Source organism: Alosa pseudoharengus, unplaced genomic scaffold (genome assembly GCF_046254945.1).
Source record: "Alosa pseudoharengus isolate Yale_2024_CS ecotype anadromous, Long Island Sound unplaced genomic scaffold, YU_APseudo_1.1 YU_APseudo_1.1_scf_17, whole genome shotgun sequence".
NCBI lineage: Eukaryota > Metazoa > Chordata > Actinopteri > Clupeiformes > Clupeidae > Alosa > Alosa pseudoharengus.
The window spans coordinates 4029501-4057071 of NW_027468640.1; the positions used below are offsets into that span (position 1 = coordinate 4029501).

General features: G+C 38.9%; 2 protein-coding genes across 2 annotated transcripts in view; both read left to right on the forward strand.

The window, feature by feature from the left end:
- The window catches only part of LOC143127849 (uncharacterized), a 102905-nt gene that overhangs the window by 31782 nt on the left and 43552 nt on the right, over positions 1–27571 (forward strand). Inside the window, exon 11 of the mRNA XM_076289563.1 lies at positions 24837–25010. Within this exon, the coding sequence (XP_076145678.1) occupies positions 24837–25010 (174 nt within the window). The remainder of the gene's footprint in view (positions 1–24836; positions 25011–27571) is intronic.
- Positions 18414–24694, forward strand: LOC143127817 (NLR family CARD domain-containing protein 3-like). Its single transcript, XM_076289534.1, has 5 exons — positions 18414–18482; positions 18615–18810; positions 19630–21427; positions 21592–21765; positions 24652–24694. Exons 1-5 carry the CDS (start codon positions 18414–18416, stop codon positions 24692–24694), a joined length of 2280 nt encoding a protein of 759 aa, XP_076145649.1.

The window sequence follows — 27571 nt, forward strand, 5'->3', positions numbered from 1 at the left end:
AGTTTGACTCCGGTACATTCACAAAAAGACCCTAGGTCGCATTTTGGCTTGAGTTATGCTTTAAGAGTAATGGGGCAAGGTCCTGGATGAAGAATATTTACCTTTACTGCTGATTATTTGAGGCGTTCAGACATCTCGGTTTCAAAACTGTCCAGGAACACCTGTAAAAACATAGTTAGGCTACAGATTAAAACTAGTTAATTACAAACACTACCATAAAATGAACTTGAATGCTCTGTCAAACACGAATAATTAAAAAAATCTAAATCTATCGCATAAACCAAGGCATAATATCAATAGGGTTGCCACCTGTGTCTGACAAAAATGCTGGACATTTTGACCATCCAATCGACCTTTTTGTTTGTAAGCAACGGCGCCTTTCGCACATCTAACCCAAGATAAAAACAGTCATTCTAAGCGACAATTGTATAGCTAAAATTAGTAAGAATGAAAATTTCTAGTTATTTGTTTAGTTAATTGCTTTATTTAATAGCAGACCTTTATTATTTTGTTATATTTTCAACAGTTTTTAGTTGTGGACACCTGGGGGCAGTATTGAGAAAAAAGGGGGAATACATAATTAGGTTCTGCTTTTTTGCTTATGTGGAATAAACTTTCCTTTCTCTGTCTCTCCTTGTCCCACACACTCTCCGTCTCCACCTTACCATTTCTAATGAACCTCCACGCTGCGTGCCCCCACCACCACCACCCATTTTATGCTACGTCATTTTTGTAGAGCCAATAAGGCTGTGCATACGTTTATGGACGTAGGCACGCTTCAATTAAACTGAAATACACATTTTGCGCATCATGTACAAAAATCCGGGACATTCAGTGTCCAGGATTTTTATTTTTATTTTCCGGGACAGACCATGAAAATCCTGGACAATCAGGAAAATCCTGGACAGGTGGCAACCCTAAATATCAATCATGTAGCCTAAGCTTCATAGCACTAACTTAGTAGAACACCAGGTTTAATTCCCCCTCTAATATCAATGGTGGAAAAAAACGTTCTACTTCATAAAATGCATGTAATTTGTCCTGTAGACTCATTTTAAAAGATGTCGCCACGATTAAAGAAAAAAAAGCTACAATGTCATTAGCATGCCTAATGAATGTGAAGTGTTAAGTGTGACTAGCCTAGCACCATCCTCCTTTCTGTGAGGTAGCCTACACCACACATAATATTAAAGAACATTGGAGAACTTTAGGCAAACATTGCATAATAAAGAACACACTTTCTTCCATCATAGTTTGTCTAACGTTAGTGCTAGCCAACGCTTGTCAATAATCCCACAAACACAAAGCAGGCTAATGTAGTTTTCTTCTTGATAGGGATCTGGGTCGACGTGTATGACGTTAACGTTAGCTAAATTAGCTAACGTGATCTGGCATTGCTAGCTTACTAGCAAGGATAAAAACAAACTCTTGAAAGCCATCAATTTAACTTCTCCAAAGACTACCGAAGGTCATAAAGAGTAAACTACATCAGAATCATTTAACAATATGCTTTGGGACTCACCTGATAACGAATAACTTGGCACTTTAGATCCAACTGGCTTCAGCCCTTGTTATCTCATATGACGAGTCCTTCTGGCTCTGTAGGACCAACGTCTCTGGCATGACTAGAATTTATGGTATCTTTAATTTGGACAAACCTGTAACCTTATACGGAAACGTAGCCTATGCATTTTCTGGTCTCTACAGTCCATCTGTCTTGCAAATAAAGTTACAAGCATAGACTGTATAAAATAACGTTAATGTTTGTTCACACCACGTTTTGCTCGAAAGGTGCACAGATCCGTCCACTCCATTTCAAATTCAAACAGCCATGTTATTGGTCAACTGGACTGCCTATACATTTAACTGTGTTGCCTATACATTTAACAAAATGCCACATTCATCCTCTCACAACCTCTACTACATCACAAACGTATAGGCTACTACCTTACTAAGACACAAAATTAACAAAAGAAAAAATATTATTTGATGACCAAAACTGATAGATCGGCTAGGTTATTGAACATTGCCATCCATGACATATCAGGCCTAAAGGCTACACACATTAGTATTTTATTAAAGGTGAGATGACTATGAAACTATACAAACAATGTATTAGGCCTACCAAAAAAATATACTTTCCATAAGTACACTATATTACAACTCTAAGTATTAGCAATAATACACTTAAACTAAATAAACTTCTTTACCATTTAAAATACACTAACAACAAAGTACACTTTTATAAGTACATTACAAAAACACTTTGAATATTGCACAATAAGTATATTTAAGTTTAGTACACTGAAGTTGAACTTAACATCTACTTTGAAGTATACTTTCTAAAAGTACACATTAAACATACTTTACATAAAGTACAAAAAGTGTAAGCATACTTGCTTTATACTTCATATACTTTAATCATATTTCTAACACACTAAAGTATACTACTTTTTTACCTGGCTACTAACACTGTCATGACATAATATCAATAGGATACCTATAAACAACCATACAGTAAATTTTTAAAATACAAAGTGAGTCAAATATCATGCCCAAATCGAAATGCTACTATCCTTTTTCAATGTTAATCATTCAAAACAGAGCCGTATAGATGTAGACCACACGGAGATCCATAAAAAGGTAAACACTTCCCTCTTGTGGTCGTTAATGGTACGCAATTTGGTCAATTTGGGATTTGTGCTTAGAAGACCCTACATACAGACTTTGTAACACTACATAGACAGGTATGTCATTGTTCACAAACACTATGTTGTAACATACAAATAACTCACGAATGTTAAATACCACTCTTACACTATGCCAGTGTTGTTACATTCCTTTATTAATATGCAACGTATTCTTATAAAAGTTTACTGATTGGATGTAAAAAGTCAGGACGTGTACACACACCTGTACATGTCCATGGTTTGCGCGTAGAGATGTTTTTACACCTGTAGGCGTTTTGTTATTAGGCGTTAGGGCCCTGATTGTCGACGATACTGTATATTAAGGATCTTTGGCGATTCTTTTCAGCCTTCTAAACGAACTCAGATCGATGACTCAGCATTTTTTGTGCATACAGTATGTGAACACGCCAACCGAACTCAGACCCCTCTAACTGGAACCGAAGTGAGACCACCTTGGGAGGTAGTCTCGGCATAGTTCGCTTTATAGTCTGTGGCACGGTTCACATTAACTGTGCATTGTAAACAACTGTTGCCCTGAGTTCTCTTTCACATTTTGCATTATAACCTAGCATATTTTGTCCCACTTGACTTGCCTTTGTCAAAAGAGAAGGCATGTTGTTTATATATATATATATATATATATATATATATATATATATATATATATTCACTGATAGTTCAATTTTCTCTTGAAAATGACACTGCCACATGCCAATAGGTTGTAAGACAATGTGGTAGAAACATGGAATAAAAAAAAAGCCTTTTAATCTTTTTTAACATTTTTATGAAAAATGGCGTGTCCACAATTATTCATACCCTTTTAAAATGATCACTGGAAACATCTTTATTTGCAATCAAAGCTCTCGAAATGGTTCTTATAATATGTACCAAGCCGCTCCATGTCTCCACAATGAATCTAGACTGCACCTTTTTAGCTGCAATCCAGGTTTTGAGGCAGGAACGATTATTTGCCATCACTCTGGCCTTGTACTCACTTTTTTGACAGATTGAGGTCTGGACTTTACAGTAGCTGGGCCACTCTAAAATATGACACTGTTCTCTGTTAACCATTTCTTGACTTGTTGGGCTGTATGTTTTGGATCATTGTATGGTTTAATGGTCCAATGATGCCTATTGGGGCAGGTCTCTTGGCACACTGCTTGATCTTTTCCTCAAGAATCTCAGTGTAGCCTCTTGTTTTAGTGTTACCGTTTACTTTGAGAAGGTTACCAGGTCCCCCTGGTTGAAAAACATCCCAAAAGAATACTTTTCTAACTCCCGTAATTGAAATGGACATGGTGTCATTGGAATTTAATGCTTCTTTATGCCAATCTCAGGCCATGTCCCTGGGTCAAAAAAATCAGCGAAAGCTAAATTCTTTGTCCAGGTGTGCACTTATAAAGGTTTAGCTGAGTTGTGCATGTTTGGAGAAGAGTGATCCATGATCAGCATCCAAGTTGACCAAGTGATCCATTTTGAGATGGAGTGAACATTTCAACCACCAAAATACCATCCACAATGTGGAGAAAAGCTATAAAAATGTATTCGTTTTGGTTGTTTTTCAGACAATGGGACCTGGTGAACTTCTCAAAGTAAATGGTAACACTAAAACAAGGGGCAAATTGAGAATTTTGGAGGAGATCAGGCTGTCTGCCGAGAGACCTGCCCCAATAGGCACCATTGGACCATTAAACCACACAATGATCCAAAACATACAGCCAAACAAGGCAAGAAATGGTTAACAGAGAACGATGTCAACATTTTAGAGTGGCCCAGCCAGAGTCCAGACCTGAATCCGTCAAAAAAGTGAGCACAGAGTGATGGCAAATAATCGCTCTTGACTCAAAACCCAGATTGCTGTTAAAAAGGTGCAGTCTAGAATCAGTGTGGAGACATGGAGAGGCTCGGTATGTATTATAAGAACCATTTTAAAAGCTGTGAATGCAAGTAAAGATGTTTCCATTGATTATTTAAAAAGGGTATGAATAATTTTGGACATGCCATTTTTCATAAAAAATGTTAAAAAAGATGAAAATGCTTCTTTTTTTGATTCCATGTTTCTACCACATTGTCTTACAACCTTTTGACATGTGGTAGTGTCATTTTCAGTCATAACAAACATATCAATAAAGAGAAAATTATTAAGAGGGGTATTAATATTTTTTTTCTTAACTATATATACTGTATATATTAGGGAAAAAAAAGAAAAAAAAATCACCACACCAATTATGGGTTATGATAATTATTTCAACCTGATAATGAATGATGATGGAAATGAGCAACTACATAGCCCATAATCCAAAGCAGTAGCCTATAAGATCTGAGACCCCCAGAGAAATTACAGTATAGTGTGAACAGGAAGGAAACTGAGGCCCCATCAGAGCTGAAGTGTACCAGAAAGAGATCCGAGTCCTCTTTCAAATGAACTCATAATGTCAATACAAAATGAGCTGAGTCCCTTTTGTTTTGGTCCACTTCCTGGTCCCCTTTTAGTGGACTGAGTTTGGTTCTTTTAAAAGGGACTATGGGCCCTATTTTGGCGATCTAAAATGCATGGTCACTGGCCAATAGTGTAAATACATTTAGGCACCTGGTGCAAAAAGGCGGCTCTTGTGTTTCTTAATCAGTCATGGGTGTGTTGAGCGTAACACCCTTTAAACAAAATGAGAATGACATCTGCCATTCCCTTTAACAGCAAGCAGCGCAAATTCTAACAGCGCATCAGTATTTTGATAGTCTGCAGCGCATTTGAAGGAATCCTCTTGCACACAAGACCGTATGGAACGGGTATTCCACTAAATCATGCTTTACTAAAACCTAGCAGAGTATAGGCTACACGCATATGCACTCGTCTATTATTTGAACTCAAAGGCAAAGTGAAACTAACTTCACCATGGTGTCATAGTCAACGACAAAACAATATAGTTAATTACTTTCACTATTGACTGACAATGAGTTACCATCGAAAAAAAGCCAAAAACACTTACCCCAATAATGTTCAAATGACTGACTAAAAAACCTAAGGACATTTATCCTGCAGAGGATAAATTTGCTGTTAATAAATAACAAACTACAAATTATATCCAAAGCCACAGAAAAAGAAACTGCATAAACAGCGTTCTGTCTGATCGGTTTCCGGTTTCACTCGAGTGAAGTCATGTGGGGAAGCTCCTGCTGTGCTGCTAGGGTTCAATCTTCAGTCGGGTCTAATAAGTTCAAATAAGTCTCGGCCCTTGAGTTAGATTTGTACCACTGTTCTCAAAGTCTGTGGTGGGCCCCACTAGTGACCCACTAGTGACACGTGTGCCCAGAAAATGTGTCTTTTTTTTTGGTGCCTATCTTTACTATCTTTCTCTTTTGATAATAAAGATCAAACACTCGAAACAAAACAACACACAAACAAAAGGGTCGGGAGGAAAATGTTACACATCGTTACCATTTTGTTGTTTGTTTGCCTAATATGTACTCTATAACATTTCCAACAATGGTAAAGGGTTTTGCTGTTGATGTTATTACATTATGAGAGACGAAAGCGGCTTAACAAACAACAACAAACAAAAGGTTTGTTGTTTATTTGTTTTCATCGAAGCCTGACATGATGAGATTCATATGGGTGCTATCAGGGGTGTTGTGGTAAAATAAGAGGTGGGTAAACTATGAATTCTGTGATCGCGGTAAGGTGGACTGCGCCATGCGGTATCGGATTTTTTAAAAAGGCATTCAGAACATGATTGTTGATGGTGCAGGTTATTGTCCAATGTTTATAACAATACCAGTGGGATTAAATGGTTCCTAGAGTGTTGATGAGTGTAGATATTGTGAATGTGGATAATAGAGTGTGATTTCTGAATGTTAAAAGTTGCAATTGGTGAATAAACTCTTTTGAGAGGTGGATAAACTCTAATAAGAGATGGATAAACTCTATTTCTGACATTTCAGAGGTGGATAAACTGTGTTTACTTGCGTTTAGCCTCCACTACATCCCTGGGTGCTATGGAGAGTGGCTGAGATGTGTCAACATAAAACAGGATGGTAGACCAGAGGGGCAAAGGTAGGCCACTTTTCACATGATTTGAATTATGTTTCTAGACTCAAACCCCAGTAGCCTGGAAAATCCAGACCCTGATTATCTAGAAAGATTAAGGGTCTGGCCATGAACAATGTAATGGCCCAACTCGAGGGGCGGCAACAAGCATGCATTTAAAAATCTCACTGCACGCAATTGGATAACACTAGACATGTTTAATCTGAATGATTTCGGACTTCAACGCAATCGGATAACACTACAAACAATGTTTACTGTCCTCCAACATTGCAGCACTGTCTTCATCAGTTTAGCTGGTTCCCTGGGATTCAAGGGGGAAAAGTAGCGTGCATCATTGCTCATTGCCAGAGTGTCTCGCAGAGACAATTCCATTGTGCTCTCGCGAGAACTCTGGATTTCCAGGGTAAAACCCCAGTAGATACTAGACCCACATGTTGTATGGGGCGTCGACAGTACCACTACGCCTCCCCCCAAGGTCCCTGTTTTTAACCTGACCAGTGAAGATATATATCCTGTAGCTACTTCCTGTGCCACTATGCCCTGTTGAGAAACAATGCTTTACACAGTACTTTTAAACAATTCAGATGGGTCTTTGAGGGATCATTTATTAGCTGCCTCAGAACACCCTTGCATTTTGCTGACCTCTGGAGAATATAGTGTATTTTCAGGGTTCCATTCCAGGATTCTTTTTCATTGAAGCTTGTCATGACCACATGCATCTGGGTGCTTTGAAGAGTGGCTGAAACATGGAGAAACAAGTGAACATAAAACAGGACAGCAGTTTAAAGGGGCAAAGGTAGGCTACTGAGCACATGATCTAAGTTATGTTTCTTGAAGTTGTATAAAGTCATGTGTTCTTTGATGTGAAACAAACGAAACAACAAATCTAAATATTATTATAATCTTGCTTTGAGGAGTTGTTCATTATTTGTAAATTTAGAAATTGTTGCTACTTTGTACCTACATACCTTCCAGTCATGGGCATTATTACATTACACAGTTTGTGAGACCTAGCTCGGGCTCGTATCAAGACTAAATAATATTTAAGATATGCCAACCAAGAGGATCAAGATGCAGAGGGCAGTTCCAGCATTATGGATGTGACAGTTAGACTCATAATGGGAAAAAAATGTCTTAGAGCATGGACAAAATTAGTATCAGTTAATTAATTTGAATAACTTTTAATTTAACCTCTGTCCTCTGAATCCTGACAAATCCTCAAATTTCATATACTTAATCATTTACATCCTAAGAATACATGGAATTTTATCAGTGTTATGGCCATAGCATGACATAGACACACTTTATTCAGAGATTACAGGTTTTATACAAGCTGAAATTTTAAGGAAACTGCCAAAACCATGATATATGTAGCATGAAGGACACTTGAATGAACACAAAAAGTCTGTTTTTGAAACTATTTGTCATTTTTGGACAACTAAAAAGTAGCCTACAAATTACAGTCACAGTACGTATATAGTACGCTGCTTACCACAGCGGTAACACTTTCTATGAAGGTTGTATTTATAACGCCCTATGAATGCATTCGTAATGTTTTATAAGGTGTCTATAAACCATTGTAATGCTCATTATTACCATCTATAATAATAATAAGCTTTATTTGTATAGCACCTTTCATACACAGAATGCAGCTCAAAGTGCTTTACATTTGAAGCATGTAACAAAATAATAGTCAGTCAGTCATTATCAATCACATTTCTTCATTGCTGGGGCCGTTTATGATCCACTCAGCAACATATCAAAAATATAGAAAATGACATGTCATAAGACTGGCAGCCTTAACCCTCTTACCCCCCACAAGCACGCCATATGGCAACTGTGGCAAGGAAAAACTCCCATATTCCAGGAAGAAACCTTGAGCAGAACCTGACTTAATAGGGGGAGCCCATCTGCTTCTGGCTGGCTGCGCCCTCCAATAGCAGCAGATGTAGACACACATAATCAGACTGATCTATATGTATTCACAAGTCAGCATAACCAACTTCATGATGCATTATGACAGCTAATTATGAATGATTATAATTTTAATCTGAATAATGCATTATAAATATGTCAAGATCTGCCTACTCACTTGTCAGTTTTATGATGCATCATAACTACTTTGCTTTGCGAAATGCGTATAGTGATGCATAAAGAGTTTTGACTTCTACTGTAGTCCTATATATCTATAGCTATAAGTATATGTAATAAAGTTATAATAATTTATCTCCCATGCAATATCATAAGTGTTATTTGTCAGCTCTAAGTAAAGTGACAAGAATATGACCCTATTATCCTACAATGAAATGAGAGCCTGGACAGTAAAGACAAAAGGAATGCATTTAGTCCACTTTATTTTCATTTAAACCAAAGGTCTATTTTGATTCGAACAATCTTTCATAATGACCCAAGATAGATTTCAGTGGCATTGTGAGTTTTATTCCAATAATAACCACCACCACAAAATATAGGACCATGCCGTGCCACTTTTTTGGCCTGTGTTTGTGTAATGTGCTCAGAGCATTGATAATCAGTCTGATTATGTGTGTTGGTTTTAATGAAAATAAAGTGAACTAAATGCATTCTTTTTGTCTTTACTGTCCAGGCTCTCATTTCATTGTGCCTAATATTTGTTTATAATAACCTTATATGTATTTATAACAACACCTCATTTGCTCTACTTTACCTAAAGCTGACAAATAACACCTATGACATTAACATAGTAATTTATAATATTGTGCATATGGGGTAAAGATGCTAGACTCGGTACTTAGTTCATTGCACCCTTTAATTACTCAGTGAACTTATATCTGGTAATAATAGGGTCATATTCTTGTCACTTTACTTAAAGCTGACAAATAACACTTATGATATTGCATAGCTGTTTATAATTGTGTGCTGTACGGAGATGTATACATTATTATAACTTTATTACATATACTTATAGCTATATATATATATATAGGACTACAATAGAACTCAGTCAAAACTCTTTATGCATCACTATATGCATTTAGCAAAGCAAAGTAGTTATGATGCATCATAAAACTGACAAGTGAGTAGGCAGATCTTGACATATTTATAATGCATTATTCAGATTAAAATTATAATCATTCATAATTAGCTGTCATAATGCATCATGAAATTGGTTATGACGACTTGTGAATACATATAGATGGTAATAATGAGCATTACAATGCTTTATAGACACCTTATAAAACATTACGAATGCATTCATAGGGCGTTATAAATACAAGCTTCATAGAAAGTGTTACCACAACGGCCTATCTTTACAACGACATTCACGCCTAACAACAGCTTATACTAATTTGGTGAACTTTATACAGCCCTATAAAGGCTAAAGTTGGGCTACCTTTATTTTTTTAGTTATTATTTAGTAGTTATTTAGTTTTGTTCTGGGTTAACTTGCTGACTTATAAACAAGAGCCTTACAAATGTAAGGAGATGTGCCCTTAAGGCAAGCTGAGCATACACATTGCTCTGCCATTCCCTTGTCAATCTGGAATTTGTCAAATGATAACAATTTGTTGGAACTTTGAGTCCATTTATCCCCTTTTTAAATATGTATAATGTTGCCATTTGAAAATGTTGTTTCTGCATGGTTGTACAGCATATTATGATGTAAAAAGAGTGTAATTTTCTATCAAATTCAATCAGATCAGTTACAATCAATAAAATATAGACCTAAATGAACATTTTAATAACAATTCTATTTCTCCTTGGGAATCAATGAAATATCTATTTATCTATCTATATATATATATCAATTTGTGTATGCAGAACATTTTTTTCCATGGTAAGGATGACCTTTGCATAGAATTGCCCCAAAACATTTAAGATATGCCAACTCTGCAGATGTAAAGGTTGTATTTTTATACCACAGCCCATTCCATCATGAGAGGCCTCCATCACCTGTACCCACTTGTGTGTCCATGAAGAGTGACTGGTCAGAGCATCGTGGAATAACCTTCAAACATGATGAAGTCACAGATGGATCAAGGCAAGTCCGTAAAACAGACTCATAGAATGAGCACTTTGTGACAGGATGGTCCAAATGTTCACAGGTTCCAGCATGATGAATAAAAGGCTATGAACCACTTCAATCTGGGTGGCTAAATGAGTGAAAAGCCTTCAATAACTCAACACCCAAAAATGAAATTAGTTTGCTAGTTAAACTAACTGACAAATGAATCATTGATGATTAGTTGATAAGTGATTGGATAAAAGACCATCACCAAGTGATATGTAACTAGATACATTCTATATTTCCCCATAGTGGGGTTGTTTAAGGCTCAGTCATTTCAAATTTGTGTTAAAGTTTGGTTTTCACTTCCAAGTTGAAGTTTAGGGTCTATAGAACAATTTGAGTCCGAGTGTCAAAAACACAGATAAAAAATGGCCTCTGGGGGGCGCCGTAAAATATATAAACTGCTACAACTTTTCATTAGATTATCCAATTTTAACATATGAGGTATGTATGGATTCAGAATTAAAAGGAGAAACTGGTGTGCTAAGCATTTGGTTACCAGATTAAAAACACACTTTATAATAAACACACTTTTAGCCCATGGACAGCAAAATTGTGCTTTTTTTTATATAAAGGGTGGAAATGCCCTCAAAGTTGCAATGAAACATCATTTTTAACTAAATTCTTTGATGCAACAGTTGCTTTTCTGGACCAGTGAGTGACATTTGGGTAATTTTCTGCGGCAGACCTGATGATCTCTCACGGCACACTAGTGTGCCCCGGCACAGTGGTTGAAAAACACTGTCGTAGGTCTAATCCCTTGCATTGCCACAAACAAACATTAGGCCTATGATATCCCATGCAAGATAGATAGATAGATAGATAGATAGATAGATATACTTTATTGATCCCTAGGGGAAATTCAAGAAATTAAATGTTTCATGTAGTCCAGGCAAAGTAAGGTCTGACCCAAAACTTATTTCAACAGAATTTATTTTCACATTTTTATATTTCAATTGGTGATTTAAACACCATAGTAAAAGTCAATGAAAATCCAGTTGGTGGAAATATGTTAAAATGAGGGTTGTTTTATGCATTATCTTTCAGCAAATACTGACAAAAATTGCATTAGAATGTTGTAGAATAAGCATTCTAGAATATCTGATTTTTAGAATATTGCATTGTTGAGGAACATTCTTTTATTTTCAAAGAGTTAGTACATTTCTCATGCTTATTTCAGACTGGTTTGTTGCAAAATTGGTGTCTATTTTTACATGTTGGCCCTTTGAATCAATGGAAATGGTTGTTGACGGGGATTGACTGATAGACTGTCTGTCCAATCAGAGGGGCCTGTATGATGCCTCTTTACTTTGTACAATTTTGGCTAAAACAGTAGACAGTATGTTTATGTAAGTGAATGAAGATAAATTGTAAAGGTTGAAGATGGGGTTGAATGGGGGTTTCTGGGCTATAGGGACAGATAATAGCTGTATTAAACCGATGATGTATCATCTTGAGGGTCACCAAGTCCCCAAAAAATCTTCAAAAGTGACCTCACTGCTAATAGCTTATTTAAAGGGCATGCAGGTAAAAGCCTGTCCAGCCATTTAACTACTAATGTAAACGGCAGGAGTTACTGAATGGTACAGTGACTTTGTCTGGAAGTGTGGTCTATTGTCAGATGAAATGAAAATTGAGCTCTTTGGCTAGAAACTTTATATGTGTTTGGTGTACAGAATGGCTATACTGAAAAGAACCCCATGCCTAATGATAATTATGGTGGAGGGGCTGTGCTATTGTGGGGCTGTTTTTATTCCCAAAGGCCTTGAGAACCTAATTAAGGTGCATGGTGTCATGAACACCAAGAAAAACCTGAACATTTTCAAAGGAAATCTGCCAATCTCTGCCAAGACACTAAAAGTTGGTCATGATTGGATCATTCATCAGGTCAATGAACCAAAGCAAATGTCCAGATCAAAACAAATATTGTTTGCTGAACACAAAATCATGCTCCAGACATTGCCATCTCAGTCCCCTGATCTACTGTAAACTCCATAGGAAAACAGTGGGGTGAGTCAAAGAGGAGTGTGGACCTAGGAATCTGGACGATCTGGGGAGATTTTGTAAAGACGAACGGTCTTAAATCCCTTGCTTTGTATTCTCCAACTTTATAGGTTTTATTGGCAAAGGGAGGCTTAAGAAGTTATTACAAGCAGGGGCGCCAATAATTGTGAGCAATGTGTTTTTGTTACAAATATTTAATTTCCTTTTTCTCCAAATAAATTTGCTTCCCTTCAAGTTTGGATTTTTCCTAATTTCTTTCATTGTGAGATTACAATAAATCACCAACAGATTGTTTTTTTATACCAGTTTTTAGTCAACTTTAACCGAGGTGCCAATAATTCTGGAGGGTACTGTATATAATTGCTATAATTTTAAACTATATTTTCTGATTCAAAGCTGAACAACTGAACAACAGCTGAACTACAGCTATAAAACTGACTAAAAGCTAGATTCATGTCAATTCAGGTTGGTTTTTACAAAATTAATTTGTGTTTTGTTTTATAAATCATGATATTGAATTATGCAGTGCAAGATGCCTCAAAAACAGTAGACAAATACTATAGTATGATGTAGTTTGTTGTAAGATTCCATGTTGAATTTTGTTTCAATATGGGTCGCTTTAATTTAACAGATTGAACTGTAAATTATGCTGACATATGTTTAAAAATCTTGTTTCATGTGCCCCTTTTTCAATTTGAGCCCCTGGCCCTCCAAAGGTCTCTGCACGGCCCTGATATAGAGAGCTAGGCAATGCCCATGATGATGACTGAGCTGTGTAATGGGTCTGTTGCCTACTTTAGGCTATCACAACTACTTCATGACTACCTAAAACCGTCTTTATTCAGAAACTGTGTCATTGGTCATTGATTTTTGTACTCAAAAATAGCCCTCTAGCCTTTTTCACAAGCCTGTATTACGCAATGGATTCCTCAAAATTCCACGCACATTATTATTGATTTACTTTCTTCCAGATATAAAGTTCTTTTGTGATTTTTTGTGTGAATAAAATGATGGCTTGATTGAAAAAAGTTGGTACTCATGATCCTAAATTCATAAACTCAAAGTTGCAAGTTGGGTGCTTAATATCACATCGGCTTTATGCAGCCATATTTGTGTATGGGTATCCTAGGTATCTTTGTGCTTCAGGCATATTCTGAACAACGATCTTAAATCGAGTTGAGTGATTACCCAGGCTTTTCAATAACTTTAAAAATTATGTTTCATTGCAACTTTGAGGGCATTTCCACCCTTTATCTAAAAAAAAAGCAGAATTTTGCTGCCCATGGGCTAAAAGTGTGTTTATTATAAAGTGTGTTTTTAATCTGGTAACCAAATGCTTAGTTCACCAGTTTCTCCTTTTAATTCTGAATCCATACATACCTCATATGTTATATTTGGTTAAACTAGTCAAAAGTTGTAGCAGTTTAAATATTTTGCAGCGCCCCCTAGAGGCTATTTTGTTATCTGTGTGTTTGACACTCGGACTCAAATTGTTCTATAGACCCTTCACTTCAACTTAGAAGTGAAAACCAAACTTTAACACCAATTTGAAATGACTGAGAAAAATTACACATACATACGACCCCACTACCAGGGAAAGACTCAGACAAGTTATTGGATTGTGTTTATTATTTTGTGAGGCTTACACTTTTACTAAACTGAAAAGGATGAATGGCAGACATGTTCATCTCGCTGTAGCCTAGGCTTACTGTCAAGACCTATGCGGTTCAACCATTTCACGTCACTCACTACCCAGAAAGCATTAAGACGTGTAACATTTGGAGTGTTTTTATACCACCTTTTTATAGCTGACGTCAACGTTAATCTTATAAGGCCAACATGTCGTACTAGCCGGTTCCTTTTAAATATATTCATAGGTTTTGTCAGGTCCCACAGGTGTGTACAATCAAGCACATAGTTTATGAATGCAGACTGCATGGTGCTTGATTTTTATACACCTGTGGCAAGGGACCTGATTTGAAATTGTTTCTGAAGTTCATTTGCTGCGCTTTCACAGTCGCAGCATTTCAGCAGCCTGGCGGTCTAGTCACAGCCCCTTACTCGCAGTTTCCCAAATATTAACAAAGTAGCACTCACAAAAACTGTTCGGAAGTCGCAATTAACCTAGTGTTCATGGGCATCGGAAAAACCTTTTTCCCAGTGAAAACATCATCATTCCGTATCATTCACGTCACGTAATGTGTGAGTCAGAGGTCAGAAACTGGGGCTAGATTTTGCTAACAGAGTTGCCCAGTTAGGGGCTCGTCATCACTTTTGTCATCACGTCCATGTGGGCTTTCATGTCCAACAATTTTAATGTGAACTTGAGAGTTTGCCGTTTTTGTCAATTGAAAAAACGGCAAATTCCCAATTCCCTATATTTGCAATAATTAAGGGGAGTATGAGCGGCCCCTCCTCCAGGCACGAACTCTCATGTGTGCAGGGTAAAAATAATTAATTTTAAAGCAAGGTAAGAATCCCAGATCTCAATTGCCCTCGAAAATAAAATATCATTAAAATGTATGGAAGATCTAGGGCCCTATCATGACAGTCTAAAGCGCATCGTCACTAGTCAAAAGCTTGTTCAAATTTAGTAGGATGTTCAGCCCACATTGGGAGTGTTTTCGTTATCAAACGTTGAGCACATGGCGCAACAAGGTGTTCCTAGGTTTCTTAATCAGTCATGGGTGTGCTTGAGGTGTAACATCATTTAAACCAATGAGAATGACATCTGTCTTTCCCTTTAACAACGCAAAGCCTGACGTCAAAGAATGCATCGGTATTTTGACAGTCAACGGTGCATTTGAAGGAGTCTGCTTGCAAGACCGTATGGAACAGTTATTCCACTAAACCATGCTTTACTAAAACCTAGCATCGCCTATATAACTCCTAACCACTAGATGGGAGAATTTCTTACACAGGGGGGCTTTAAGAAGGCTGAAGCGCTAACGAGTAGGCCACAGCTGCCCAATTGCATATATTTATATTTAGTGGATCCACTATTGTTCTTCTTAAAGCCCCCCTGGGTAAGAAATTCTCCCATCTAGTGGTTAGGAGTTATATAGCAACCAACCTCTCAAGCGCTGCCTCATTTAGAACTACGGGAGCCGTCAAACATCAAAACTGACACTAGTGCTGGACTCCTAGCACGTCGAAGCATAAACTTCTCTCTGAAAGCGTAACTCGCCAAAATGCATCCTAGAGTGTTTTTGTGAATTTACACGAGTAAAACTTTTGTTTAAAAGCATAATTACGTCTGAAGCGCCACTTATAACCATGTCATGTTGTTGTTTTGGGTCAAATGGAGTTCTGAATGGGAAGTATTTTTGATAGCCACATGATCTTGTCAAAATCGCTATTTTTAAAACACTAAGAAGGCTTAGTTTTCACTGAAAGTTGCTTAACCCTCCTGTTGTGTTTGTTTTATGTTTACTAATGACCGCTGCATTAAACTTGTTATAAATCCATAGTAACACACATATTGTCATCTAATGTTGTGATTATACCATACACTGATATAACCAGTTTTAAACTACCATTTGCTATTTATGGCCTGCAGGCCTCACTGACCTGAGCTCATGCAAGTCAGAAAGGGGAAGATTCTATTGGGGAAAGGTTACAAAGGGGGCTGACGTAGAAGCAAAGAGGGGAGTGAGGGTGTGTTTGTGTGTTTTAATGTACAGAAGCACATATACAGTCCATCTGATCAATAAGTATGTGCCTGGACTCAATTTTATACACTAACCATTTTTTCACCCCAATTTTCAAAAATGAGGTACTGTTGCAATCCTTTTGGCGACCTGCACCTGATCAAGCACACTCTTTCAGTTCCTCAGAGATGCAATTCTAGTTCATTTATATTACTGTAAACTATATCACCTTCTTAACTGTACACTACTGACTACACTGCACTATCTTATACTATTTATGAATCCCATAACGCCCCCAACATACATATATACTACCCCCTCCATCCCCCCGACACTCACATACCATTGCACCATACCCCCCAAACACACACACCATAACCACACAACACCGCCTCCATAAACACACACCATTTCATCATCCCCCCTAACCAAACACACAATATACCCCCTACCACCCCACACACAGGTACACCCCCCCTCCAGGGTTCTAAATTAACACCCGCCAACCCGCCAAATGCGGGTTAAAATTCATTTTGGCGGGTAATAATAAAAACTTACTAGCCAGTTTGGCCGGTGATGCATGAGGCATTAAATGCATGATGCACAAGGCTCTGTTTTCGGTCATATATCCCCGGCAGTACTTCCTACATTTCCCATGACCACTGTGCCGTATGCTACGTCGGCTGCACGCAGTTTGCAGTGAAACCAGCGCGAGAGACCATGGAAACGAACGGAGCGTCTACCAGAAAACACAAGGAGTTAGAAGAACGAGCGGAGCCAGAGCAGGGAGCATAGACTGAACGAGGAGGGAGTTAACCAGGAAAGTAAAGTAAAAAGTACCTAACACATGTACATAACACAAATGCATAATACATTACGAAATATTAACGCAATTAACGCATTGTGTTTACCTATTTCCTTTGTGGGGGGCTGATGTCATGTAACGGAGGCCGCAAAACCTGAAGCAGCAAGATCGTTTATTTTATTGTCTATGGAGTTAGCTGAAGATGGAACGTGAGGAGCTTGTAGGCGAACATTTTCAGTTTTAAAAAGGTAGCCTGATCAGTTATCACCACCACCACACGCATCACGCACTGTGCATAGGGCACCAAGAGACAGAGGAGGGAGCAACATTTAGCCAATAAATAGTAGCTGTACTGCAAACTGTTTTTCACTCTTGTTAGAGAAAGTATACAATGTCAACATGCACCAACAGCATGTTACATAAATATGATACTTTTCGGGTCCTCTCTATAAAGATCCAACTTGAACATATAGGCCCTATGCTACTCCATTTAATTGAGAACGCGTCTGAGTGTGCAGGAGAGGGAGAGAAAACGAGTGGCAGGTTCTAGCTGGCTTGTCATTGTTGATGATAATTGATATCTCCTTTTTATTAAGTTAAGATTAAACTAAGATTAAACTTGGTACAGACTGATGGGGGCGAGAATAGGAATGAAGCAGGGGATGAGGATATCGATAGAGAAATAGATAGATAGATCCCAAACATGAAATGAAGTGAAGTGCACTTCTGTGTATATTTTGTGGTATGTATTCATGCCAACAATGTTAATACAATGACCAAATGCATTCAGTGACACTCATCTCATAAACTCATAATTCTCTTATTTTCACCGGAAAAAAAAAATGGCTAATAGAAATTCTAATTGGCTAGTAACTTTAGAAAGTTACCAGCCACATTGGCTGGTGATCAAAAAAGTTAATTTAGAACCCTGCCCCCCTCCCCCAAACACCCCATTACCCCTTTTAATTACTATTTTCTTTAAAGTTGAGCTTTAAATTCCTTTTTTTGAGTACATGACAATAAACTACTTGAACTTGAACCACTTGCCTATACTTTGTATATCACATTGCACTTTTTGGCACTTTTGAACGCAAACTGCATTTCGTTGTCTTTGTACCCTGCACATAATGTTGAATCTAATCTAATCTAATTTTAAATACTCAGTCGCCAAATGGAAGAATGCAAACCAGATGCCATCAGCGACCAGTTTACCCAGGTGGACCTCAAGCACATATTCCAGGTTTGGATGCAGCCACAACCTGCTGCACTGATATACACGTTTTACATGTTATAGTACAGAACAACAATACTATGGTCTCATTCAAAACCTGGGTATTGTAATGCAAAGTATAATCACATATTTGTATACCAGTTGGTTGAGGAGAAGATCATCACCTTTGTGAAGAATGAGCTGAAGAGATTCAAGAAGATTCTGAGTCCAGATTACCAAGAAAACTTTGAGGGTAAAGAGCAGGATGAGAGTGATGCCAGAGAAGGGGCTCTCAAGATGGCACTGCACTTCCTGAGGAACATGAAACAGAATAATATTGCTGACAAACTGCAAGAAAGTAAGAAGTGTTTCTTTATTTGCATTTTCTATGGTTTTGATCAATAAAATCTGAGAGCTTCATTAGGGAAACAAAAAATAGCAATTTCTGGTGTCAGTGTCTTGCATTGTATGTGTTAAGTATAAGTATATTTACTCTTTTGATCCTGTGAGGGGAAATTTGGTCTCTGCATTTATCCCAATCCGTGAATTAGTGACACACTCATCACAGAGTGAACACACAGTGAGGTGAAGCACACAATAATCCCGGTGCAGTGAGCTGCCTGCAACAACAGCGGCGCTCGGGTAGCAGTGAGGGGTTAGGTGCCTTGCTCAAGGGCACTTCAGCCATTCTTACTGGTTGGGGTTTGAACCGGCAATCCTCTGGTTACAAGTCCGAAGCGCTAACCAGTAGGCCACGGCTGCCCAGTATGTGTGTATTTCCATTTGCAATTAAACATCAATAAGGCACTAAAACACACATTGGACATATTTTATCTTTACATTACATTACATTTAGCAGACACTTCTTTACCAAAGTGACTTACATATGTCAACTATATTACAAGGGATCACATTGTCCCCAGAGCAACTTGGGGTTAAGTGCCTTGCTCAAGGGCACAGCGGTGGAAGCTGGGAATTGAACCGACAACTTTCAGGCTACTGCACGCTAGCCCAGCTCCTTAACCACTACACTACCACCGCCCACTTCAAATTCTAGTAGAAGATATCTTGAGATAAAGTACTTCAGATCAATGCAAGATCCCTCCATATAAGAATTTGTTTCCACCCAGATTATTGGTGGCTGGCTAACATTATTTTGTTTTATGCTTTTCTCTAGTCGAACTTTGTGTAGTGCGCCAGACTGAGCTAAAAGGAAATCTCAAGAACAAGTACCAGAGTGTGTTTGAAGGAATACCCAAGCAAGGGAGCTCTGCTCTGCTGGAAAAGATCTACACAGAGGTCTACATCACAGAGGGAGAAAGTGGGAAAGTAAATGAGGAGCATGAAGTCAGGCAGATTGAGTCCAGATCCAAGAGATCAGCTGGACAGGAGACACCAATCAAATGCAGAGACATCTTTAAGCCCTTACCTAGCCAAGACAAACCAATCAGAAGTGTCATCACAAAGGGAGTTGCTGGCATTGGCAAAACCGTCTCGGTTCAAAAGTACATCCTGGACTGGTCTGAGGGGAAAGCAAACCAGGATGTCCACTTCATATTTCCACTGCCTTTTCGAGAGCTCAACAGCATGAAAGACAAACAACTCTCTTTGATGAATCTTCTTCACCACTTTTTCTCAGAAATGATGCAGTTAACTTTTCCCACCCAGGAGAAGTACAAAATGTTGTTAATCTTTGACGGTCTGGATGAGTGTCGACTCCAACTAGACTTTCAGAAAAATGAAATTTTGACTGAAGTGACAAAGGTCACTTCTTTGGATGTTCTGTTGACAAATCTCATCAAGGGTAATTTGTTTAGCTCTGCTCTCATTTGGATCACCTATCGACCAGCAGCAGCCAATCAAATCCCTCCTGAGTGTGTTGACCGGGTCACAGAAGTACAAGGGTTCAGCAACCCTCAGAAAGAGGAGTACTTTAGGAAGAGGATTAGTGATCAGAATCTTGCCAGCAAAGTTATCAGTCACATAGAATCATCAAGAAGCCTCCACATTATGTGCCACATACCAGTATTTTGCTGGATTGCTGCTACTGTTATTGAATTTCTTCTTAAGACTGAAGGAGGTAAACAAGTTCCAAAGACTTTGACAGAGATGTACACATATTTCCTTGTTTTTCAAACCAAGCAGAGGAGCCTGAAGTTTGAAGGAGTTTATGACACAGATCCACAGTGGAATCGGGCTAGTCTTCTTGCTCTTGGAAAGTTAGCCTACGAACAGCTGGAGAAGGGCAACCTGATATTTTATGAAGATGACCTGAGAGAGAGTGGTATTAATGTCAGAGAGGCAGCAGTACACTGTGGCATCTGCACGCAGATTTTTCAGGAAGAGTCAGGCCTTCATCAGGAAAAGCTGTACTGCTTTGTGCATCTGAGCATCCAGGAGTATCTTGCAGCTTTGTATGTGATCCTGATGTTAATAACTGAGGGGAAAGATCTCATGTCCCCACAGCAACCCCCCAGAAAAGTGTTACAGCTTCTGAAACGGCAAACATCGGACAAATCCATGACCACCTTACAGAAGAGTGCTGTGGACAAAGCATTGGAACATGAAGATGGGCGCTTTGATCTTTTCCTCCGTTTTCTTCTTGGCCTCTCTCTGGAATCCAACCAGAGACTCTTGAGTGGCCTGATAAAGAAAGTACAACATGAAAGCAAATGGGAAATAAGCAGCTACATTAAGACAAAGATCAGTGGGTTTCGATCATCAGAAAGAGTTATCAACCTCTTCCACTGTCTTAATGAAGTCAATGATCACTCCTTAGTGGTGGAGGTCCAGAGCTTCCTGAGTGCAGGGACACTTTCTGCAGCCAAACTCTCATCCACACAGTGGTCAGCTCTCGTGTTTGTGCTTCTGACATCAGAAGAAAAGCTGGATGTGTTTGACTTGAAGAAGTACAACATGTCTGATGAATGTCTCCTAAGGCTGCAGTCAGTAGTGGAGGAATCCCAAAAGGCTCTGTGAGTAGGATAGCAATAATTATGGTCATGAATGGGAGGGAGGGGGGGGGTAATACCATTTATGTTGATATTAAGTATGATTTAGAAGCACAACACTAATGTACTTATGGTATCAAAGTCAGACACCAGAGTGTCTGTTAACTGGTGGAATGTTTCCCCTTAAGGCTCAACAGTTGTGGGCTCACTGAGAGGAGCTGTGCAGGTCTGGCATCTGTCCTCACCAAAGCGTCTTCAAAGCTGAAACATCTGGACCTCAGTGCCAACAGTATTGGAGATATTGGGGTCCAAGAATTGTGTAGTGGACTGGGTGACCCACACTGTACACTGGAGACACTCAGGTAAGACATTTCAGTATCCCATAATAATCAGTTCTGTGGCTTCATTTGTGCAGTATGATGCATGTGTCCAGTGTGTGTGTGTATGTGTGTGTGTGTGTGTGTGTGTGTGTGTGTGCAGTATGATGCATGTGTCCAGTGTGTGGGTGGGGGGGGTCTAATCAGTGGCGCAAAAAGTGGGTATGCGCTATATGCGGCGCATAAGGGCGCAGCTCCATGGGGGTGCCAAAGCGATGGTAAAAAAAATAAATGTATATATTTGGTATTTTCTATATGTAGCTACTGCGGTCCGTTTCTAAATCATTTCAACATTTTCTCAATGTTCTATAACATTTTAGAGGACTAACAGGCTAGAGGCGCCCTATCTCATAAGATTCCATCTAGAATTTTGACATAGAAGAGGGAGTGGGGGCGCCGTCAGTGCTGAGCGAGCAGGTAGGCCTTCCGTTTCAAGGAATTTGGGGGCCCCAAGCAAAATGGACATGGAGGCCCCCCCCCCCCCCACCGCACGCAAAGCCTACAGGAACCACCGCATAGCCATACAGTTTATCCCACAGTTTATATAAATACAAAATGTTGACAGTGCAATACTGCAGTTGCATATATATACTGTGCATTAGTTTTGAACATTTGAACATTTGCAAAAACACCACCGTACCATAAAATCCGATATAAATGCAAAAAAGTGCACAATAACTAAATCCAACATACTTAAACACACACACACACACTCACATTAACATTTTTCAGTTCTCACAAAGTGAGAAAATAAAACACTGCCATCTTATGCAGAAAAAGGATGCCTTGTTCAAACTATAAAGAGTGCAGGTTGTATAGCAATTTAAAAATCCAACATAAATACAAGTACACACACACACATAAGATTAACCTTTCAGGCCATCTTCATCAGTGGAGGTATCCTTAGGAAGAGCCGGAGGGCTGAGAATTTTAAGCAAAGCACCTTGAGGGAGAAAGAAAAGATATGTTAGCATTTCCATATTTTGATATTTAGAAGGGATGCAGCTGCTTTCACAACTACCAATGCTTACTGTAAAAACATCCCAAGCTAATGTTATACATTGACCTAGGCCAGGGGTGTCCAAACTTTTTGACTCAAGGGCCACATTGGGTTTTGAAAATTGGCCGGCGGGCCACACAACAACAAAAGTTATATATATATATATATATATATATGTTTTGTATAATTTAAATGACAAAGTAATTCTGTTGTAGAAAATTAATTTCTTAAGAAATACTGTTAATTTGATGTTGTTTAATTCATTTATAAATGGTGCACTGTCACTTTAAGCCAGCTCCACTAGCCTATGGCTAGTGCTGTGCCTATGGCTCACAGTTTATAAATGGTCAGTAGTGGAAACTACTGTTGCCATCGCGATTTCCTTTTAAAAGTTTCTTATAAAAAGGAGATATCAATGATCAACAATAACAAGCCAGCTGGAACCTGTCGCAGTATCTCCCTCTTGTGCACGCTCAAATGCGTTCCCAATTAAATGGAGTAGCATAACATAACGTAGTTAGATCTGCTCAGAGCCAGAGTCTATGGCTCTGGATCTGCTGCAATGGAGATACTATGTATCTCGATGTAACAAGCTGTTTTGACATTGACATGGTAAACGCTCTCTAAGAAGAGTGTAAAGCAGTTTGCAGTAGCCTAAAGTTAATCACAACATTGTCTATGCTGGAATAGCGAGCGGCCTATGATAACCTAATTAATTAAATGCACGGCAGGCCTGATTAAAGTGCGTGGCGGGCCGGATCTATGATAAACTAATAAATGCTCGGCGGGCCGGATTAAAGTGCGTGGCGGGGCGCAGTTGGCCCGTGGGCCGTACTTTGGACACCCCACATAGCATTTAAGCATTCTGCTGTTTGAGAATTAGACAGACGCACCTGATGCTTTAAAGACAGTAAACAGCTGGCGTGCATGAATACTACTAGACATGAATGTTCCAGTCTGCTTTGATGCACGGAATTTATCGTGTGGTTTCCCTAATCCCCATTTGGTAAATAGATTATCACGGTCGAATAGTTAGTATAGCAGAGAAGCTATGCCACTTTCATCAAAACCTATTACAAAGCTATAGCAATGTTATGTCATTAAATACGATAAACAGTGATTCTGGAACAGATCTGCGTCTTCCTTATCCCGTTAATAAACATATTACAGTAACCATATTCCGTCCGTTCGAAAAAAAAAGTTGCGCTAACTGTTCTAGTTTGTTACAAGCCGTCAGGCAGGTAGTTAACATAAGCATTTTTTGCTAGGCTAGCCTTCCTGCTGCAAGTAATTACACCATTTGTACAAGACAAGTAGAGCTATTTTATCCAGTGTAATTTATCACTTACCACTATCTTGTTTTTTCTTGTCACCCTCTTCCTTTCTCTTCTGGCTTCCGGACGCATAACTCCGCTTCATTATGACTGGCGAGGTTTTATATTTTCGCGGCAGCAGCAGAGACCACAAACCTGGCTGGCTGACTGCTCACAGCGACTACTGAGAGGGGCCCCCTTGAGGGGGATCCCGGTATTGCCGGTAACAGTGTCGTTGCACTTTACTGCATTGACTATCAAAGGGGCGCTCAGTTTGTCGTTGCATTTTATTTTTAACCAGTCGTTGTCTTGGGGCCCCTGGCCAGCTCGGGGCCCCAAGCAATTGCTTGGTTTGCTTGCCTTCTAGCGACGGGCCTGAACATATGACTCTTACCACTGACATTAGGGTAATGTGACATTTTTAATTTCAATGCTATTGCGATACTTTTGCAGTATCGTGAACCGTGCATAGGAAATATTATTTAACAGATTATAGTAAATTTGACAGTAATTTGATCGTCCAAACAGATTAAGTATTTCTCCTACTTCTATATGGAGCCTGTCAGACTGCAGTATTTGGAGAGGAAGGCTTCAAAGATAGATTAATAACACTATACACAACATTATTAAACATTTGTCATCTCTCTTCTATCTCTCTCACACAGACACTGTTTGTACACATTAAACATTTGATTGTCTAAGAAGAAAATAAGATGAAGTATTTATCCGACTTCTCTCTACAGCCTGGATAACTGCAGTATTGGAGAGGAAGGCTCCAGAGCTCTTGCATCAGCACTGAGATCAAACCCCTCACACATGAGAGAGCTGCAGCTGAGTGGGAATAAAGCAGGAGACTCAGGAGTGAAGCATCTTTCTTCTCTTCTGGAGGATCCCAGCTGTAAACTGGAGAAACTACAGTGAGTATTACAAGACCAAATACTGAGTTGCTATCAGTGAATTTGACAGTGATATTTTTATTTATTTATTTTTACACTTTTTCCTCACACAGACACAAACATTTTCAATTTTTATTTTCAATTTGAATGTACCAATTTATTGTCCAAAAGGAAATTAAAGGTACACTATGCAGGTTTAGGTATTTTTGGCAACTGTAGAGCTCCCTTTAGCGTCTCGGTATATTTATATTTTACTCTGCTGTTGTAAATAGCAAACATCTGGTGACATATTCCCCCTGTACACAATAAAAATGCTTTTGTTGTGGAGTTGAAGGATTAACAACAGGCAAAGACAATCTTTAAAGAGCTACAGTATATCTACTGACAAGTTAATGTTTCACGATTCTCTTGAGATTTGTCGGGTCGCCGTTCTTGAAGTTACATGGCTGGTTTTCTTGGTAGCGACGCGCTACGAGTATAGCTATGCTAGGTGAAGGATTCACCTATTACAAGTTTGTTTTAATTAAGATTAAGTATTTCTCCTACTTCTCTCTACAGCCTGTCATACTGCAATATCGGAGAGGAAGGCTTCAGAGCTCTTGCATCAGCACTGAGATCAAACCCCTCACACATGAGAGAGCTGCAGCTGAGTGGGAATAAAGCAGGAGACTCAGGAGTGAAGCATCTTTCTTCTCTTCTGGAGGATCCCAACTCTAAACTGGAGATACTAGAGAAACTAGAGTGAGTATCACAAGACCAAATACTGAGTTGCTATCATTTTTTTACACTTTCTCTCACACAAACAAACACACACACACACTTATAAAATATTACAGATGTCAAATTCAGTTCTCTTTATCACACACACACACACACACACACACACACACACACACACACACACACACACACACACACACACACAGCCGATTATTGTAAATTTGTTAGCTTTTTCAAAAGTGACTATTACTAATAAACACAGGTATTATCCTGATCCTCCTACTGGATGATGTTTAAATAAGTTAATTAGAAAAAACAAGTTCTGACAATGCATTTAAGTTTCAAGAATATATTTGCACACCCGTGTATAAGCAGCTTTTCAAACCCTTTAGTTCACCCTCATTAAGTACAACTCAGTCTATTAATTCAAGTGATGAGGCGCTTTTCCTTTATGCGTAGTAACCACGCACCCAACAACTGTTTGCATGCACAAACGAGTGCACGTATGCTCATAGGTTCAGCCAAAGTCACTTCTCTCGAAAAATAATAATCCAATGAATCCACAGAAAAAAAACACGGAAAAATCACCACGTCCCAGTCATTATAATCCACAAACCAAAAAGTAAGTACTGTAATCCGCAATGAAGAATCCACAAAGAAAGAAAAACACACTGTGTCCACGACACAACCTCAGCAACCCAAAAATAGATCAGCCTTACCGGTTTCCAACGCGGCAACGATCGCATTAGGTAATTTTTCGTTCGTTAAAACGGTGTGGCTTTTAGCTAATTCCACAATTAGCGTTATGTTCCAGTCGGCCGATATCTCAGGTCTCGCTTAGACTCCCCGAGCATTTTTCCGCCTCTCTCGTACCCCATTTAAAGCCATTTAAAAGTTCCCGCATCCACTGATAGGTGCGTCAGCTGACGTGTTAGACAATCAGCTGACGGGTTTGACATCCAACTGATAAGTGCATCATCTGACGCATTAGACAATCAGTTGACGAGTTTGGCAGACAGCTGATGACACCCCATGTAAACCAAAGAAAACATACAGACAGTATTCTGATACTGGCCCACAGGTACATATAAAGAGTGGAAATAGAACAATGTGGAAAACACTTATTACCTGGTTACTAATTATTGTCTGACCAGATTTATTAGTGAATCTTAATAATAAATTATGTGGCGGTGCTACAGTACTGTTCATTCTCCAAAAGGAAATTGAGATGAAGTATTTCTCCCATTTCTCTCTACAGCCTGTCTTGGTGCAGAATTGGAGAGGAAGGCTTCAGAGCTCTTGCATCAGCGCTGAGATCAAATCCTTCACAAATGAGAGAGCTGCAGCTGAGTGGGAATAAAGCAGGAGACTCAGGAGTGAAGCATCTTTCTTCTCTTCTGGAGGATCACACCTGTAAACTGGAGAAACTACAGTGAGTATCACAAGACCAAATACTGAGTTGCTGTCAGTGAATTTGACAGTGATTTTCACACACAAACACAAACATCCACACTACTTTACATTAATATGCAGGATTAGACGTTATAATCCCTTGTACCAAAATCAAAGGTAAAAACACATTCAGAAGCCCCTACCCAAATTAGCTTAAAAAAGCACGCTAACCACCAATCTGCTAACCAATGGTCACAAACACAAGACAAGTGGCCCATCTAACAGCAGTATATAGCTTGCGGCATGTCATTGGGGTTATCAAGTAGGCACCCTCATTCACGGATGTTTCGTTAAGTTAGGCCCACGACACCTCATGAAGGCTTAACAGTGAAACCAGCATCCTGGAGACACTCCCCTCCATGCTGCCACCATATTACCACATTGAAATATCCAATACCAAAAATACTAGG

Bases quoted from the DNA above. Each gene is read 5' to 3' on its own strand.
- LOC143127817 (XM_076289534.1), top strand. From the start codon at position 18,414: ATGGAAGAATGCAAACCAGATGCCATCAGCGACCAGTTTACCCAGGTG. The intron at 18,811-19,629 runs GTAAGAAGTGTT...GCTTTTCTCTAG, and splicing joins TGCTGACAAACTGCAAGAAA to TCGAACTTTGTGTAGTGCGC. The intron at 21,766-24,651 runs GTAAGACATTTC...TTCTATATGGAG, and splicing joins TGTACACTGGAGACACTCAG to CCTGTCAGACTGCAGTATTT.